We start from the raw sequence: 13,672 nt of genomic DNA, 5'->3' as shown, positions 1-13,672 counted from the left end.
TGATTGGCCGGTGCGAATAAACCAACCAATCAGAGGGCCGAACGCGCCCTCGTTTCGATTTCGTTCAACGTAAAACAAAGTCGTACTGAGGGTACAGAGCATAGTAGCGTATGCTCTGACTCTGTGCTTCTAACATCACCACCAGACCACAACCACCTAAATAGGTACCTAAATGGGAAAGTTAGTTTATGCGCTTTTATCTACTGGTTTTCATGAACACTTGTAGTCAACAGACAACAGTCTAGTGTTGCGAATTTGCGACTGTCCATGAGTGGCACGTTTACCCTCCAACAATATACAAGGCCACTGAAGATGTTTGAACAAAAGTTTCTATAATATCTATACCTTTACTTTCTCCTTTTTTATGGGGCAACCCCGCCACAACCTCCCAAAACTTCTGCAAGTCCTTTAAGCCAGGATCTACAGTAGATACAACCATGAAAACATCGGAACACTTTCTCTTGTTTATATAACCCAATTGTTTTTAAAGCTCGAGTGAATAGATTGCTTATGGGTATACATCCTTCGTCATAGGCTCCATTATCGCATACCATCAGGCGAGATAGTTTCCAAATCCCCATTGCAATAAAAAAATAACTAACATACATACATAACCTCACGTCTGTCTCAAATGGGGTAGGTAGAGACAATGGAACGCCAATTACTCTTAATCTGAATCTAACATACCTCTTTCGCTTCATCAACAGTCATCAGTCTTTTAATGCATGCTCGTCAGTTAAAGGTACTTTTAATTTGGCCCTTTTTTAATATATCGCCAATCTGGTCGCTATATATCTGGAGTCTGGAGCGCCCTCTACCGACGACGGTCCCACTCGTATTTGCCTTGTATACTTCTATCGTAAATCTGCTGTCATCCATCCTTTCTACATGTCCAAACCATCGTAACATTCCCTTTTCAATCCTTGTCACTACATCGTCTTTCAAACCACGCTTTTCTTTAAAAAAAAATAACAAATTAAAATCCCTTCAGGCTCGAGGAGTACCTGCCGGCGCAGTACCTGAATGCGTGGAACGTTGAGAAGAAGATTGCGAAGGAGTTCGCGCAGCACCAGGGGCTGAGCGAGCTGGAAGCCAAGTTCCTGTACATCAAGACTGCCAGAGCATTGCCCACTTATGGAGTCACCTTCTTTTTGGTTAAGGTATGGATATGGAAACTGGTTTAGACTGTAGTTACTCTACTAGTTCCTTCGTACTTTTGTTTCTATTTCCTATTTTTAGTGGATTTTCCATACTTACCGTCTCTAAATAGTTATGACATGCCTTGTTTTATTTCAACGTTGCCCCACACTTGGATTTTCTCCTGTGTCGTGAGTGCGTTTACAAATATACAATTTCACATACACATGACATCCAGACCCGAAACAACAATATGTGGATCACACAGAGTTGCTTCGTGTAGGAATCGAACCTGCTACACGTTACTTGTAAGCCGGTCAAAGCCAAACATTGCGTAAATAAACGTATTCACCATCTTCTTTATAATTACATCAATTTTTGTGAGAGATCGAACCGAATCCAAGCAGCTTGTTATTGCCATTACAGTTGCAAATCATGTTTACTTTTACAAAAACTCATTTTAAAATTGTATGTTACTTTAGGAGAAACAAAAAGACAAGAAGAAGCTGGTTCCTCGCCTGCTGGGCATCAACTCCCACGCCATCCTGCGCCTGGACGAGGTGACGAAGGAGATCCTGCAGGAGTGGCCGCTCACCCATGTGAAGACCTACCACGCTGGGAAGTCGCAGACCTTCACGCTCAACTTTGGAGATTATAGGTTTGTAGGATATAGCACCAGTTGTATTTATTTCAAGTTCTCTATCTTTCTTGCGTCGTTTATCCTCAATGCTGAGGATCGTAACCTCGACAAATAACTCTCTGGTTGACTATATTCCGCCATGTTGCTCTATCTTCGGCGATGTGGATGGCGTCGCAAACTGCCTCCAGTGTGCACGGATTTGGTCCGAAGAACGTATCGGACCCCTTGTTCTTGGAAGGAACTCGGAAGTTGTCTATACAAAGTTATAAAAACAAACATCTATATCTTGCTCTCCAAATTGGTATTTTCTCCTATGTTGTGACGTGAGTGTGTTTCTTTAAACACGTACGTATATATCACACTGGAACCACCATTTTACTTGACTTCCCTTTACCATTAAATCCCAATAAGTAATACATTTCTTTTCTTTTTCTTCAGTGACAAGGAGTACAGTGTAAAAACACAAGATTGCCACCGTATCCGGGACATCTTGGAGGCCTACATCGACATCATCAGGCGCCGGATGCTGGCCAAGCCGAGCCGGGACCCTGGGGAGTCCATGGCCATCTGCCACGACAATATCCAGCAGGGCACGTGAGTATATTGTGCTGATAACAAAAGATCGCAAGCTGCAAGTTGTTTGCAACCAGTGCAAGAGGGATGGAGCTATACAACCTACATAGCTCCGTCCCTCTCGCACTGCTCAGTGATCGACCATTCTGACACAATTGTAATAGCAGACTAAGGCCCCAGGCAATCTGAAAGTCATTAGAAGAGATCTACAATAAAGACACTCACTTTTCACCATTTGTGTTATAAGTCCCATGTAATATTGGTTAGCCTATTGCCATATACTAGACACTATTCCGGACTCCGTGCTACTACTGAGAAATTTTCGAAAAACCGAATAAAGCCTAGTAATACTTTACCCGACTCGGGAATCGAACCCGAGACCTCTTGTTCGACAGTAGCACTTGCGATCACTCGACCAACGAAGCAGTCTTAGGAGTATAGCGGCATTACATGCCAAATTGTGCACCTCTACCTACCCCTTCGGGGATAAAAGGCGTGACGTTATTGTGTTGTGTATAATAAGAAGTGCATGATTTGTATCTAATATAATAACGATGATGAATGTACCCTATGCCTTTGTTCCAGGAGTCACTTGATCCAACATGTGTCCAACAGCCCATCGAAGATGGTGACCGAGACGTTTGTCGGTCCCAACAAACTCATCACCAGTGAACATGGTAAGCTAAAACCTGGCACCTTGTCAGTCATGCATGTGTAACATAGCTCTAATTGATAAGTAGCCAAGTAACCTATAACGTCTACCACAAGATGGACAGTCGACATAATTAAGGTCTCAGAGAGCCGCTCGCTTCTTATCTGGAACTCATTGGCATCCCTATCTCTTTTTTTATGGAACACGAGCAGACGTATCACCTGATGGTAAGCAATCACCGCCGCCTATGGACACTTGAAACACCAGAGGCGTTACAAGTGCGTTGCCGGCCTTTTTAGGGGTTAGGAATTTAAGGGTTGTTGGGGAATCGGGGATTAGGAAGATTGGGAAAGGGGGAATTGGGTCTCTGGTAACCTCACTCACACAACGAAATACAACGCAAGCATTGTTTCACGTCAGTTTTCGGTGAGGCCGTGGTATCACTCCGGTCGAACCGACCCATTCGTGTCGAAGCATTGCTCTCCTACACTTTAAACAGGTTCTTATGCTCAGCAGACGTCTTGGAACTGATGATGATTATGATGAAGTCTCTTGTATTTACCATCCATTTTTATTGTCTCCAGGGTCACAGCCGCAGTCCGGTACAATGATCACGACGGTGCAGCAGTTGGTGGTCACTGACCATCTTCAGAACCAGCAAATGGCACTGGTAAGTAACTGTAACTATAGACATAATATAGCTTGTCTTTAATTCTTGAAGGGATTACATATTTCGTCAGTTAAGCACTAATTACTAATGGTTTACTGGTTAGGTGTTATTGAGGATTTTAGAAGGATTACTTTGGATCTTGTAAAGAATAAGTTGTTTAACCAAAAACCCCTTAGAATTCATGAACTGATTCCAAGAGAAATTGTTGAGAGTTTTGTTTCACTGTATCAATTATTATTATATTATGTCTATAATTTGTTATAGAAAGGTGAGATGCCACTCCGCGGCGACATGTCCAAGGACTGCATCAAGAAGCTGAACAGGATGAACTCCAACTCTGTGAAGATTGTAGGACTACTCACAGGTAATATCACCTACCTACACCTTCCTACGGGGTAAGCAGAGGCGTACCTATATCTGGGAATCTAACGATGTTTACCTGTTACATTATACATGTACCGCGTGTACCGAAAACTCTGTACGTACCTATATGTAATCCATGATATAATTCCTGTAAGTGTGTATGTCACTGAACTTCTCTTAAACGACTGGACCGATTTTGATGAAGTATTTTGTGTGTGTTCATAGAAAAATGGTTTAGATTCCAATTTTGTCCGCGACAATGCTTTTTTATTTAATTTTTAATTTATTAGAAGTTGTTAATTTTGGAATGTTTTACATTCTGATCCGAAGACGGGCTACCATTGCAGGTCAAATATTAATGACGTTAGATATTGTACATAACATTTGAATACCTAATCTTCAAACCAGAGTGTTTTAGCTTATTAAAAAAAAATTCTAATTAAAGACGTGTAGAAAGGACAACGTTTGTACCTATCCGCTAGTGTGCTATAAAAAAATCTTAATTAGGTACATTTTTCGTATTACAGACTTAATGCTTAAGTACTTGACTGCCAATAGAAAACTGTTGAAGGCAAATCCTCCGCTAACGGGGCCCACATGGTGTCCCCCATGGCGTTTGACGTGTTAAGATATGAAAAATACATTTTGTTGAGTGTAATGTATTAATTTTTTTTTTTTTGTTATAAGATCCAACGGAGAATGACTATGAAGAAATCCAGAACATTGTGCGAGCTATGAAAGAAGATTTCCCAGATATCGACAAGGGTAAGCAAAGAAGAATTAAATAAATTATTAAGTTAATTGCGGACTTCAAAACATCACCAGCGCCATCTACTGATCGCAAATTTTACATGAACGTTGTATTCTAGGTGTGAAAGAGACAGCAGACAAGCAAGCTATCGAGGATGCGAAGAAGATGCTGCTTGATGAACTCCACGACCTGAACAACTTCATGAAAAAGTTGGAGGCTGCTACTGCACCTGGAAATATCGTAAGTTGTATAATAAAATAATATCGAGAGATTATGAGACATACTATATTAGTTAAAAATCGGTATTTTGTTTACGTGAACTAAGCAGTTAGCAAGTTAGTTTTGAGAGGGACTCTTCCTCCTGGGGCTTTAGTCTGCTATTACAATTGTGTCAGAATTGTCGATCATTGAGCAGTGCGAGAGGGATAGAGCTATACAACCTACATAGCTCCGTCCCTCTTGCACTGTTCAGTAATCGACCATTCTGACACAATTATTACAATTGTAGCAGACTAAGGCCCCTGGGCAGCGTGCGTGGACGTGGTGACGTCACGCAGCTTACTGTTTAGTGCTTGCGTCACACGCCCGTTGATGTTCTAAAGCGCAGGCGCTTTTGAAACTCGTACTCGCCATATTTCGAATCCGCATTCTGATGCATAAAAAGTGGGTGTTTTCAACCATTTATCTACCCTGGAGCGCTCTCAACATTTGAGCTAAAGATCTGCAGGTACAGCAAAATGATGATGATACATTGATAACTGGTTTCTTCAACAGGGTCGTGAAGGTGCGAAGGATGCGGCAGAGAACATAGCAGACCTCACTACACAGATATACTTCTCTCTAGACCCCAAGACCAGGAGACGCAGCGAACTGATCAGGGTCAGTCACATTTTTGGAAATATTTCTTTTAATATACTGTCCCAAATTAGGACTTTTGTTGTGGTCTTTCTACTATAACTGTCTAGTTATTATTTTAAACTTCTATTATTAGTTTACACCGTGTATCTTTATTAAGACCCCCTTCTTTTGGGTGTAGATTCCATTCGAGTATATGAACACAAATTTTTAGCAACTGACTTTACCTGACTGATTTAAAACATGAGAAAAACAAGTAACTTAATAACATTTACACATTTGCGCAGCGTTCTCGGAACAAGATGAAGGCAGGCGAGAAGTCGGAACAGAGCATGCGCCGTGCATCGTTCCTGGCGGCTGCAAACTCCGCGCAGCATGCACTGGACAGCGCTGTGGAGACGCTGTATGAGGTAACAAACACTTCATCACACATATTCCAAGTAATCAGTATTCTCCGGAGCTGCGGACTACCTAGCGGGTTTACCGGGGCTCCGGTTCGAAAAGCAGGAGAAGGAACGGGGTGGTTTTTAGTCAGTAAGAGTCTGACACTCCCTCTCGCCTCGCCCAAAGCGGGAGAAGTCATTGGGTGATTTTCCCCCCTCAAAAAAAAAAAGTAATCAGTATTCCATAAAATTAGGTGACATCCACCTTCAGTCTTCACCTTCAGGAGAGGCAGTAACTCTTATTTCTTGCTCATTCTTCTCCATAGGAATCTACACTTTGGAACGAGCAAATAGCTTCACTAGAGGACTGACCGACAGACAGACGTTATTAATATTATTATACTAGCTTTTGCCCGCGACTTCGTTCGCGTGGAATAGTGACTTCCGGCAAATTTTTGGTTTTAACCACATAGTTCCCGATCTCGCGGGATCTCTTCAAAAATGAGATGTGGAAGATATTCCAGGGAACTCTTCAAAAATCAACATAATGAGCTCTGCGTTTGAATTTAATAGATGTATACTCACTTAGGGCATTGCAAAAATAGTTTAAAAACGGACTTACTCGCGCACTCAGAGTCATTTAATTGTTACTTAACCCAGTCCTTAGCAATAGTTTTCGATACAAAATCGTTACTAAAGAATAGTTTAAGTAAGCATTAAATGACTCTGAGTGTGGCAGTTAAACTAACTTAAAACTAAAGAAAGCTACGAATTACGAATTTATAACAATTAAAAAAGAAACTATATTACAACCTATCCTCTATGCTATAATAACCAAGCTTAAACTAAATAATTTAAAAGAAACGACTTAAATCTAATCTAATTAATTTATAAATTAGACTTACAATTTTATTAAAAATACTAACTACAGTAACTACTAATAATCGATATCAAACTAAACCTACGTTAAATAGTTTAACCAAAAAACCAATTTAGAATATACGAAACAGCAGGACCACTACAGACAAATAATCATACGACTGATAATACACTTTTTCTACGATAGTACCGAAGCGCTCGGCCGATACCCAACTAAATGAATGTAACGAAACCATAGCGCGATCTATTTCGATCCATACGCCATCTATCGAAGATAAAGACAACTTGGATTATTTATTTATACTCCGTTCGGGCATTTTCTTTGTACTAAAAGTTTAATTATATTGATATTATTTTTTTCATACCTTTTTACTATTTATTTACTTTTTTTCGATGAATTAAAACAATAACATGAACCGAAGTCGTGTAACGATCGACACAGAATTATCTATACTCCGTTAGAGCATTTTCTTTGTACTAAATGTTTTATTATATTGATATTATTTTTTTCATACCTTTTTACTATTTATTTACTTTTTTCGATGAATTAAAACAATAACATGAACCGAAGTCGTGTAACGATCGACATAGAATTATCTATACTCCGTTAGAGCATTTTCTTTGTACTAAATGTTTTATTATATTGATATTATTTTTTTCATACCTTTTTACTATTTATTTACTTTTTTTCGATGAATTAAAACAATAACATGAACCGAAGTCGTGTAACGATCAACATAGAATTATTTATAAATAATTTATTTCTTATTTTTATTTTTTGATTTTTGAAATAAAAATATATCTATGTCCTTTCTAAGGTTCTAAACTATATCTGTACCAAATTTCAACCAAATCCGTCAAATAGTTGCGGAGATTAATGGTAAAGCATAGAATGTTCGACGTGATTCTTTAATTTGACATAACTTTTTTATTTATGAACCGATTGACATGAAACAAACACTAAATGTAAATTTAAGCATTCCACAATATATTCGTGAAAACCGCATCCAACTCGGATCAGCCGTTTCTGAGATTAGCGCGCACAGACAAACAGACAAACAGACAAAAAAAAAGTTAATTACATTTTTGGGTTCGACATCGACATAACAATAACCCCTGCTATTTTTTTTATTTTTATTTTCAATGTACAGACAGCACTTTTCTACGATTTTATTATATGTAATTTCTACGATTTTATTATATGTATAGATATAGAAGATTTGCTTTGACGTTCAAAAGTGTCTTCCTGGTCTATTTGAAATAAATAATTTCAACTTTGACTTTGACTTTATACGTTTTTTTCTTCTCTTCTGACTTATTTCGTTGCGGGATCGAAGCTATTCATGTCTCTAGGACGCGCCGGACTTGGTCACCAGCTGGTGACACCAGTGTTCTGGTGTTTTCATGGTTGTATCTACTGTAGATCCTGGCTTACAGAAGTTGCAGTGGTTGGGAGGTTGTGGGGAACTTGTCTCATTACTCTGGGATAGGACCTGTTAAAATCTTAACGAATATTTGCAAAACCAGAAGCATCTGAATTGTGCCAGCCGTTCTGACTTTCTGAGATTAGTTATTATTTCTGTCTGTTTGTAGGACTATACGGGTCCAAAGCCGGATGCTGCTGAGCGTATGAAGTTGGAGAAGGCGCTAGAGGATAAAATGGGCAAGCTCAATGCTGCTATAGCACTGTACCTAACTGCACATTCTGGTGAGACCTTGATGCATAATTTCTGTAGATAGAGCCTATTAACAAATAGCAAAAGTATCTTCAATGGAACAAAGTTACTTTTATCTATATAAAAGTCTTTATAATTTCCTTACTTACGAATCACGATACAATCTTTCATGTCATGTCTACCCAGTGTTACGGCAAGCTACACTATAGTTACTTCTGATGTAATATTTGATACAAATTATTAATTTCACACGTTATGTTTAATCTTCTTAGACCCTGAGAACATCGACTACGCTTCTGCCATCAACTCCATGAATGCCATCAACGAACTGATGCCTGAAATAGCCAAAGGTAACGTTGGTTTCAGTGTTTCGAACTACAGAAAAGAATTTTATAACAACAATACTAAAAAAATCACGGTTTACTCACGTACATTAATGGAGAAAAGTTCTACTAGTTTCGAGTCACAGAAGGACTCTTCATCATGAGGAGCGTGTGCAGACACGGCAACGTCGCGCAGCCTACTGAGTAAACCGTGATTTTTTAGTTAATTTAGTATAATTTCATGATAGTATTTATAAAATCTTTCAGTGAAATCTAATCGAAAACCCAAAGCTGGACAGTAAGTTGCACTCAAATTGATCATAGGACCTACAATGCTATCAAATTTCTTCTATCCAAATACTTCATTTTAACATTAAACCGCTTCTTGTTTTCATAAATCAGAATGTTTGTGAACACTATTACCAATTTACAGACACACAAATCCTAGCGAGTACGTTGGCGCCGTCGTCTCGTGAGCAGTTGCTGGACGACATGCAGGAGCTGTGCAACGCCACCAGGGCCGTCTGCGGCACCACCAGCGCTGAGGATCATGCGGTCAGTACCCCTAGTTTTTTTTATGAAACAAGCCGGTAATCGAGCAGACGTATTACCTGATGGTAAGCAATCGCCGCCGCCCATGGACACTTGAAACACCAGAGGCTTTACAAGTGCGTTGCCGGCTTTTTGGGAGTTAGGAATTTAAGGGTTTTTGTTCGGGAATCGGATGGGGAAGATTGGGAAGGGGGGAATTGGGCCTCCGGTAACCTCACTCACACAACGAAACACAACGCAAGCGTTGTTTCACGTCGGTTTTCTGTGAGGCCGTGGTATCACTCCGGTCGAGCCGGCCCATTCGTGCCGAAGCATGGCTCTCCCACACTTTGAGATTTCTTTACGAAACGCGCGTTCGGCACTCTGATTGGTTGGTTTATTCGAGCCGGCCAAACAGAACGCCCAACGCGCTCTCACTTCGATTGCTTTAAACGTAAAGCTAATTTGAACTAAGGGTAATGTCATAAGCAATAGTTGGCATTACTGATATTATGACATGATCAGTATTATTTTCCGAACTGAGATAGCCGTGCATATTCATTGTAATATAACTAATTTCGATAGTTATGTCGACGCCTATGTGACAGTGTATAAAGTTCTGCTACTTAAAAAAGACCTTTTGCTTGGCATGTTTTTGGAACCAAATTGTAAGGACTGAGAAGAGATTGACAATTTTCAAAACCCTGGTTACATTTTGACCGACGTTAAAATCAAACTGAGACCCTTTACCTTAGCAAGCTTAGTTGGTTTATTCGCGCCGGCCAATCAGAGCGCCGAACGCGTTCTCGTTTCTTTTTAGTTAAAAGTAAAGTAAATTCGTACTAAGGTAGCTGTTCAAAAATGTTTAACTTAATTGAAGAATTTCATTGTTCATCATCAATAATAATTGTCTTTCAGAAAATGCAAGAAGCTACGAACCAGTACGCGGGTATCGCCGGCAAGCTGATATCTACCTTCGCACGAGGAACTAATGCCGACAAGGAACATGAGGTTGGTATAGAGTACCAAGTATGTGATCTTAGATAAGATTAGATGGATACATTGTACTATAGTTGACTAAAAACAAAATCATCATTTCATCATCAGCCTATAAGTGGCCACTGCTGACCAAAGCCTCTTCTTACATGAAGAAGGTTTGAGCATCAATCACCACGCTTGCTCAATGCGGGTTCGCAATTTAAACCCAGGCTTCCTCACGATATTTTCCTTCACCGTTTGTCAGTGGTGTCTAAATAATCTTAGAAAGTAACTAACTAAAAGTACATTCCGTTGGTAGATTTCGAACCCGCACTCTCATCTATGAGAAGCGGTGTTAAACCGGGCTACCATGAAATTTAATAAACAGAAAAAAGGTTTTGTTATTCTCGTGTAACGACACGAGGATACTCGACGAGTTTCAAATCACATAAGGGATTCAAATCTTGAACGTCGCTGCAAACCATTTTTCGGCGCGACATGCTTCGTTCACATGTTTGTTAAGGAACAGAGATTTAAATATGATGTTTGAATACATCCAGATAATAGAGTTGGCGAAGGACGTTGGAGCCAAGACATCGCTCCTGCTGGTGTCCACCAACGAGCTGACGTGTCAGGCAGCCTCCGAGCCTGCTGCGGCTGACGTGGACACTGCCGGAGTGAGGGTCGCAGGAGCTGCTACCGACCTTATTGCTTGTGCACAGGTGAGAGTTATGGGTGATTCTAATAATACCTAATTAGTGGAAATTGAGGTGGTTGGAGATTTTGACAGATTTTTATTTCTTCATTATTTTAACACCTAGCTTCACCAACGGAGAGACTGACAGACTATTATTTATTTCGTTATTTGTTGACGTTTCATACGAACCTATTTTTGCATTAATGGGAATAAATGATTTGACTTTGACTTTGCGTAGTAGAATTGACTTATACTACTACAGATTTTACAGCTAGCTTGCTCTTAAAACACATTTATCTTAGTTAATTTTTTCAGATAATTCGATACAAACAAAAATAGTCCTTACCGTCCGTTATAAACTTATGATACAACAGATATTTCGTCATTTTCCTTCTGTCCCCACAGTTAACTGCCCCAGCGATCCACGAGCCTCACTGCCAGAGTGCGCTGACAGCAGCCTGCGAAGGTATCAGCTCCTCCGTGCACCAGCTGGAGACCGCCTGGCGGCCACTGCTAGAGGACCAGACCAGGCGGCCCATGAATGACCAGCTGCACTCCAGGGTCGTGGATGTGGGGAAGGCGTTGGAGAGGCTGAAGGATGCCTATGCTAATTTGGAAGGTGAGAATAGTATTTACAAGTTTCTTTTGTTTAGTTTCACCAGTCCTAGTATTTAACTGTCTATCTAAATGTAATCAAGTCTTAAATAATGATTTTGATTCACTCCTCGGATAGAAACAGAACAATCTCTATGATATTTTGTTCTCATATAGGTATATTGATTGTATATATATATAAGAGTAGCGATGATGTTTCTTGTTCGTTCTTCTCCATAAGAAGTTTGAAAAGCACCTAGTTTCACTGACGGACAGACTGAATCAATTTCATGTTCCATTAAAAAACTTAAATAAACAGGTGTCGACGACGATGACTCGTCACTTCCGGCACAAGAGCGGAAGCGGCTCAAGTTCATCACGACCATGAATGGAGCTAAGGGCAGACTGCGAGGTGTCGAGGATTTGTGGAACCAGGTGAGTTTAGGCATAAATTCATAATATTTATTTTTATGTAAAAATCTTAAACCTTCGATATTAAAACAGGGCATAATAATTATCTCAAATAAAAGTAAAAACTTAGATAAAAATAAATCAAAGTTCACATTAAATTATCCAAAGGATAAAATAATAAACATTATACCGTTGGTGCATTTATAAATAAATAGTTCAAAGTTTGAACTATAAAGTTTAACTTCAAGTTTAAGTTTAACTTCAAACACACCAAAAACTGGAAAAACAAACCTGTAAAATAATTTTAATAATATTCAACACAACTCCGTGAATATAGGGAATAGTTATAAATAGGCCACAACTGTGCGCTTCTCGCGCAACTTTCTGCCTCGCACAGCAAAACTGTGGAATGAGCTGTCGTCGGCGGTATTTCCGAACCGATACGACCTTCAAACCTTCAAGAAAAGAGCATCCCACAAAAACATTTCATGTTAAATGTTGCCAAGACGAGACCATATAGCTCGCACTGTCAAAAAGTAATCAGATCCCGTGTAGAGCCAAGTTTCTAACCCTACATTCCCAGACCTAAATCGATAAGCCCTAATTTCACACTCAAGTTACGGGGAAATTCTACAGCCATAGCTCGTACTGCGTAGTTCGTAGCGCGTAGCAGAGTTTTTACGCTATAATCTCGTAGGCGTGCAAACCTTGGACGTAACTGGCGAGTTGGCCGCACGGAAAGAGTTTAGAAGATTGAATAGATTTTTAAGCTCAAGCCCATATGACGAATAGCAAAAAGTCCGTGCGGCCGACTCGCCAGTTACGTCCAAGGTTTGCACGCCTACGAGATTATAGCGTAAAAACTCTGTTACGCGCTACGAACTACGCAGTACGAGCTATGGCTGTAGAATTTCCCCGTAACTTGAGTGTGAAATTAGGGCTTATCGATTTAGGTCTGGGCATGTAGGGTTAGAAACTTGGCTCTACACGGGATCTGATTACTTTTTGACAGTGCGAGCTATATGGTCTCGTCTTGGCAACATTTAACATGAAATGTTTTTGTGGGATTTCATTTCTTTTTGTAGGTTGCTTATGATAGAAAGATAAAATGAGCGACAAATACAAGTATTTTTTTGTAATCTTAAAGTAAATTATACCTACCTACTGGACAAGTGTCAATGAAATGAGCGGTATAGGTACCTGTAGATAAGCCTATTAAACCTAGTTCTAAAATACCTACACAAAATTATTTTTAACACTAGATTAACAACTATCAATATCGTAATTTTCTACCTACTATACAATATTCAAACCGTACGTAATCCTAAACTACTTAAGTTAAACCTATTAACAATGAAAATTAAACAATGACCTACGTATCAAATTATTCTCACTAAGTCGTACCTACATAAACAACTATAAACATATTATACCTACTAACCTATACTACTTAATTGCAAATACCTACTTATTCAATCTTTGAATTTCTTAATTAAATTTGTGAGAAAATTGCAAACGTAATGCTAATACTTTTTATCAATGAAAATTAAAACACTAGT

The 13,672-nt window shown here is 39.4% G+C and overlaps 1 protein-coding gene across 50 annotated transcripts in view; it reads left to right on the top strand.

Moving 5' to 3' along the window:
* Positions 1-13,672, top strand: part of LOC118280712 (talin-1) — an 84,338-nt gene that overhangs the window by 18,590 nt on the left and 52,076 nt on the right. For 49 of the 50 annotated variants that reach the window (XM_050699349.1, XM_050699350.1, XM_050699341.1 and 46 more), the window contains exons 8-24: positions 992-1,160; positions 1,620-1,795; positions 2,216-2,371; positions 2,936-3,027; positions 3,587-3,672; positions 3,937-4,036; positions 4,723-4,800; positions 4,905-5,026; positions 5,561-5,665; positions 5,929-6,051; positions 8,497-8,611; positions 8,852-8,929; positions 9,336-9,457; positions 10,352-10,444; positions 10,972-11,133; positions 11,514-11,729; positions 12,018-12,137. In XM_050699349.1, coding sequence (XP_050555306.1) covers positions 992-1,160; positions 1,620-1,795; positions 2,216-2,371; positions 2,936-3,027; positions 3,587-3,672; positions 3,937-4,036; positions 4,723-4,800; positions 4,905-5,026; positions 5,561-5,665; positions 5,929-6,051; positions 8,497-8,611; positions 8,852-8,929; positions 9,336-9,457; positions 10,352-10,444; positions 10,972-11,133; positions 11,514-11,729; positions 12,018-12,137 — 2,113 coding nt within the window. The remainder of the gene's footprint in view (positions 1-991; positions 1,161-1,619; positions 1,796-2,215; positions 2,372-2,935; positions 3,028-3,586; positions 3,673-3,936; positions 4,037-4,722; positions 4,801-4,904; positions 5,027-5,560; positions 5,666-5,928; positions 6,052-8,496; positions 8,612-8,851; positions 8,930-9,335; positions 9,458-10,351; positions 10,445-10,971; positions 11,134-11,513; positions 11,730-12,017; positions 12,138-13,672) is intronic. The other variant, XM_050699310.1, reaches the window with a different exon arrangement.

The sequence above is a fragment of the Spodoptera frugiperda genome, chromosome 16, assembly GCF_023101765.2.
Source record: "Spodoptera frugiperda isolate SF20-4 chromosome 16, AGI-APGP_CSIRO_Sfru_2.0, whole genome shotgun sequence".
In the NCBI taxonomy this organism is placed as follows: Eukaryota; Metazoa; Arthropoda; class Insecta; order Lepidoptera; family Noctuidae; genus Spodoptera; species Spodoptera frugiperda.
Note: the sequence above shows the minus strand (reverse complement) of the source record. Positions and strands in the feature narration are given on the sequence as shown.